Below are 6,201 nucleotides of genomic sequence, written 5' to 3'. Positions count from 1 at the left end.
GTATTTGAACCAGTGTAAATGCCCATAGGTCGGCAAAATCACGTGTGCTCACTCAGGCTCACTCAAAAAAAATTTCGTCCATCTGCGGGCTCACTCTCACTCAGACGCACAAGGCCCGGACTCACTCACACTCATGAACTCAAACTCACGCAAGCTGGCGACTCACTCGGGCTCATTCAGGCTCATGAACTCAAACTCACGCATGATGACTATAGACTGGGGCTCACTAAGACTCAGAACTAATCTGGGCTCACTCATGTTTGAATCGCGACTCATCTGCACTCACTCACTTCGACTCCCGACGCTTCTGAACTCAGACTCATCATGGACTCACAACTCACTCATTTTTGACTCACGATTCATCTGAACTCAGACTCATCTGGACTCACTCACTTCAACTGACGACCCATTTGAGCTCACTCAATTCGACTCATCGGGACTCACTCATCTTAGACTCACTCATTTCCACTCTCTACAAGCAACGAGGGATGGTCCTAAAGCTTGTATAGGTAGGAAGAAGGCAGTAAAGAGAAAAACGCGGGAAATAAATAGAAAGAAATGTGTGACATCACATAATTAGACTGTTTTGAAAGGCTACAAGAAAAGGAAAAAATATGGTAGGGTTTATCTTTTTTATGCTGATTATAGTACGAAAGCTTGGTCTCTAGCTATAGCAGGGGCCAAATTTTTGGTATGGCTATGGCCGATTTGGTGGTTGCCGTCTTGTCGGGCGCAGTCAATAATGGTTAAATACTAGTTTAAAGGTGAAACTTCGATGGTGGCCTAGGCCAAATTCTGCAAATGGTCATGCCCAACTTTATAGGTAACCATAGCGTCAATGATGGTCAATGCAATTAGGAACTGATGGCTTTTGATGTAAATTGGCCAATATCAAATCTCGAGGGTTCGTAAACCGTGTTACCCGAACCAAACTTTTAGGGTCACCATCGTGTTCGCCGAAATCGAAATATGTCCGTTCATTTTGGTCCCAAATTGGCTCGGGTCAATATACTGGGATTAGGGAACCAAATTTGAGGGTGGACCCGGTCAAACTTGGAGGTCATCATCTTGTTCGCCATACTCATATTAAATTGGACAGAGTTGTGCCCAAATCAGCCGGGGTCAAATTTCGGCGGTGGGTGGGCCAAATATAAGGGGCCTTGGAGGTCACCATGGTGGTCGCCGTAGGCGAATTATGTTGGACATGTTTTGGACCAAATCGACCGAAGCAAAACTTCAGCTACACCGGAATACGTTTAAATTACCCACATACGTAGCTACGTATTTGTAACCTCCTCAAACAGCCTACACAATTAGAGCAATAGCACACAAAAAAATATCGGACAAGATTCTTGGTCTATGGTGGTGAGCCTGTGGCTTCTTTCGCAATAAGAAAGAACATTAAAAATATTGTTACACAATGATCTCTTCAAACTTAGCCTGATGTTATTAGCTACGCACGACTAGCCTGGCTCGTTCGCATCGCTGTGCACCAACGAGCAGCTAAACTGTGAAATCATTTGCGAGATAATCCGAAGTAAATAAACAGCAAAGGAAGAACTATATAGCCATTGCAATACAACACGCCAACCAGAACAAATGTTCGATTAATCTGCATTAATCACCACAATCAAAATAACTGCATAACAAAAATCACGACATTGCTCTAAATCATTCAACTCACAAAGAAGCTTATTCATTATTATAATTACACAGGCAATTCGAGTCCGCTAGGATCTAATAAGCGACTTGTGCCCTTTACTCACTCGATCACTTCAGATGATGATTCTTTAAACTCTCAGCAAGAATTCATTTGATTTCATAGGAATTTTCTAGGTCGGACTCGACAAGACTCCGATGATAGTCTGAATGCGAGTTCGGGCTCACTCAAGACTCAGACATGATTTAAATGTGAGTCCGGACTCACGACTCACATCAAGATCTGAATGTGAGTCCGGACTCAAGGCTCAGATCACGATCTGAGTGTGAGTCCGGATTCACTCACGACTCAGATAATAATCTGTGTGTGTGAATCTGGCCTCACTCACCACTCCGATCATGATATGAGTGTGAGTTCGGGCTCACTCACGACTCCGATCATAATATGAGTACGAGTTCGGACTCACTCACCACTCAGATCATGATATGAATGTGAGTCCGGACTCACTCACGACTCAGGTCATGATCTGTATGTGAGTCCGGACTCACTCACGACTGAGATCATGATCTGAGTGTGAGCCTGAGTGAGTTAGAGGGAGTCGAATCATGAGTGAGTCCGTTGATCTATTTAAATACCTTAAGTATAACGCATAGTAAATTATTAACTATGCTAGAAGTACGAAAAATAATAAGTGTGTTATCAGTAACAATTCGTCACTCTCATCCACACTGTCACTATATCGCATGCGCACTATTAACCGTGTGATAGAACAAGGCTCAGTATAGAACCAACAACCCTATATATCATGCCCAGGTGAAGAAAGAGCATATGACTCAGTAGAAGCTTCAATCATCAAGCAGCTGCTGCGAAACAAGTGAGCGTTTAGTCATAAAGGAAAATTTTGGACTATATCTACAATGTCTCTAAGTAACTTCGCCTGCGGCGAGCGATAGCTATAGTGCCTACAGGCAGCCATAAAAAAGCTAAGAAAATTTCCAAAAGGAAGCGGTCAAACAATGAGATGCGATCTACACACTAGGGGTCAACGCTTGCATAGAGGAAGTATTCAGAGATGTGAATAAGGGACAGTGCAATGCAATGACTATTAGAGCATACCTCAGTAATCTGATATTAGCTGATGACATTGCTTTGCGAAGTATTTCAGAGGAAGGGTACCAAGGAATGGGAAATGATCTCACAGGCAAATCAGAACGGTAAACATATAATATGCAGAATACGCAAGAATATTCAACACCTGCAGACGGAACATTAGTTCAAGGTTGGAAACAATGCACTAGAGGTGAGAATAAATCTATCTAGATAGAACAGGTCCCGATGCAATCATATGAGTTTACGCTGATCGGCCGCACGGCGGAGAACGCGCATAGATTGCGCCGCGTTTCATACAACATGCGCCGAACGCAGCCATGCGGGGTAATGCGGATCAAGGCCATGCATATTTTCCGCTGCAGTGTCCATACTTTTGTTTCACTAACATTTCCCGAGGGTTTCACGAGCGGCTCGCAATGTTAAGCGGTGTGCCTGGATTTCGGCTCATTGGTTGCTGCGCAAAAATGTCTTTCCGCTCATTGCGTGACAAACAAGCCCGGAAATTCAAGAAAAGATAGCCTTCCCCTGGGAATTGAACGCATACATCTCTGATGACGTGCCGACGGCACTAATCAACTATGTCGCTTAGGGCACGTGGGAAATTTGTCTTATTTCTCCCTCCCTAGGGTTCCCGCCTTCTACATGGCGACGTAGGGTGCGACGATAACGAATGCACCCCCGTTTCTTGAGAGGAGCGTGACCAGCCGCCACCACGCCCCGGATAGGGGGCCTCGATAGTTGTGCGCCTCTCCATTCACCCTAGCGTTGTCGGGGCACCCTAGTTTCGAACAGTTTCTGTATAGGCTTTGTCAGAGCTGCCCGAAGGTGCCGCATAAGCAGCGAAGTTGGGCAGGGAATGCATACGCCGTCTTTGCTGGAGCCGAGCAGCCAGACTGGAAAGAAAGCTAGAGGATTTATTTTAGCTGCCCTATTATTAATAAGTCACCGCCGCTGCAGCATGCACACAGCTCAACACGCCATAACCATGACGGAGGATGGAATGGAGCCAGGGTGCCCGTCGGGTGGGCTTCAAGGTTGCTTTGCGCCAAGAGAAAAGGATCTTGGAACTCTGGCAAAGTCTATAAAGTAACTCTAGTGTCGAACACTGCAGCACGCGCCATCTGTCCGCAGCTGTGAAGACTTAGCGGCGCAACGATAAGCGCTCCATCGGAGCTGATGGCAACTGACAGGCTTTTAACGTTTCGGTCTTTGGGTTCGTAAGCGCCTCCTAGAATATTTTATACTTTCTCTTTCCGTGTTTCGCGCGGCTTGACTGTATTACAATATTCGGACATAACGTTTTTAGCATTCACTATGTGGTGGCCACTATGGTCGATCCATATTGGTTAAACCAACGCCTTGGTGACGGAAAGATAGCGCAAAAAGTAGACGAAGGACAGAGGGACGACAAGGCAAGCGCTAACTCGCAACTGGGGTTTATTACTAAAGCAATAAGCCCCATCCCATGATCTAAGTTTCATAATGAGCTTACACCAACTCGCCCAACTTTCGGCACGAGGCCTTCGTGTCATGATTTGCAAGCTGCCACGGTAATGCAACTGCAACCTTGTGGCTGCGGATGTGTTGGCCGTTGATGAGATATACCTGCGATATACCAGAACACGGCTTCACGCGCCTACTGATATGAAGGGAGTACTTTCGATAGTCCAAGCCAAGAGTTCTTCTTGACAGGCATCGGCTTCCCCTCTGACAGGAAGTACCATTATGATCCCTTTACCTTTCAAGCTGTCTCCATCGTTTCCTTTTAGCAGACGATTCCAACCATCAGTCACCCCAGCGCAGATCTTTCTCAGTGACACCGCTCCACGTTTATATTTTGGCATGCTTGCATAGATAAATAAAAGAGGCATGAAGCATGAATGCGAAGCATTTTACAACTGAGCTTGACGATGTTTGCTTGCCGTTGCTGCTCGCCAATTTATAACGATCGCCCGGACCACTGACCTCTAATGCATACGAATACGTTTGCAAAATCATTCATTACAGGCGTTAGCGGCTCCAGCACACAGCGGTTTGCTTGCGATGCTTTCAGACCTGCGCGCTCGAAATTTTCGGAGTCCTCCACTACGGCGTCTCTCATAGCCTGAGTTGCTTTGGGACGTTAAACCCCACAAACCGAACCATACATACATACATACATACATACATACATACATACATACATACATACATACATACATACATACATACATACATACATACATACATACATACATACATACATACATACATACATACATACATACATACATACATACATACATACATACACACAACCCCGCCGGGGTGGCGCAGTGGTTACGGCGTTCGACTGCTGTTCCCAAGGACGCGGTATCGACTGCCGGCCTCGGCGGCCGCTTTTCGTTGGAGGCAAAAAGCAAGGCGCCCGTGTCCTGTGCGATGTCAGTGCACGTTAAAGAACTCCAGGTGGTCTAAATTTCTGGAGTCCTCCACTATGGCGTCTCTCATAGCTTGAGTTGCTTTGGGACGTTAAACCGAACAAACCAACCAACCAAAAGATCGCGGAGCAGGGTAACTTCTGGACAGAAAAAGCAATCCGTGCTCGGGGCTCGAGCGCTTCCGTGTGTAGTAAACTTCAACACAAGAAACCAAGGAAGCAAGATTTATGCCTTACAGCTGCATAGAAAACAGGTACGTAGCTTGCGTCGTTATTTAGCACATGAAATTGTCTACAGTAATGTTAACAGTACTCAGAATGTGTTCGGAGTTGAAATATGGTTGAATGTGCTGGGCGTAAGGTGTGCTTTGACACCAGCTGTCAGATTTGCTTGAACGGAACATGGATGTTTGACACGCTCTATATTCGACAGCGCGTTTTCGTGGTCCTCCTTTTATTTGACACTTCATCTGAAAAGCGCTATATAGTGCATGCTGGATAAGAATGACAGTACTGATGTGCCTAAAAACGATGGTCTATTTGCAGCCGTCGTAGATTTGGTACTTGGTTGAATTGCCACAGAGGAGGTCGAAGACGAAGTTGCAGCAGGAGTGGTTCTCGTTGAGAGCATTTCCGGGCACCCAGAGCATGCAGCCTTCACCTGTGTAGAAAAAGAGTGAAACAACGGCACACACAATGCAAGTGTCTTAGTGTAATAAACAAACATTATGGACGCACGTGGATTTTTCTTACGTGTTTTGTAAGTTTTCCGTCGCTGGTAAGGTTTGAATCGTGGCAGAGATTATTGTCACTTCATTAGTCATAAGTAGGGATGACAGGGTTTTGCGCTCGTATATAACGACTGCCATTTGCTTTCGATTTTTTCATTTTGAGTTCATTTGTAGTCAAAAGACTGTACATGTTTTCTACACGTAGATTGTTTTTGCAAAATACGCAGGATGTGCTTGCTTAGTGTATATAATGCTGAGCCTCGAAACTCTCGTGCTATTCA

General features: G+C 45.4%; 1 protein-coding gene across 1 annotated transcript in view; it reads right to left on the bottom strand.

Moving 5' to 3' along the window:
* Positions 1-5,674: 5,674 nt before the first annotated feature.
* The window catches only part of LOC146188704 (uncharacterized), a 38,234-nt gene continuing 37,707 nt past the window's right edge, over positions 5,675-6,201 (bottom strand). Inside the window, exon 2 of the mRNA XM_084603175.1 lies at positions 5,675-5,850. Within this exon, the coding sequence (XP_084459301.1) occupies positions 5,726-5,850 (125 nt within the window). The 3' untranslated portion in view covers positions 5,675-5,725. The remainder of the gene's footprint in view (positions 5,851-6,201) is intronic.

The sequence above is a fragment of the Amblyomma maculatum genome, chromosome 5 (assembly GCF_055883805.1).
Source record: "Amblyomma maculatum isolate TAMU_Amacu chromosome 5, ASM5588380v1, whole genome shotgun sequence".
NCBI classification, from domain to species: Eukaryota; Metazoa; Arthropoda; class Arachnida; order Ixodida; family Ixodidae; genus Amblyomma; species Amblyomma maculatum.
Note: the sequence above shows the minus strand (reverse complement) of the source record. Positions and strands in the feature narration are given on the sequence as shown.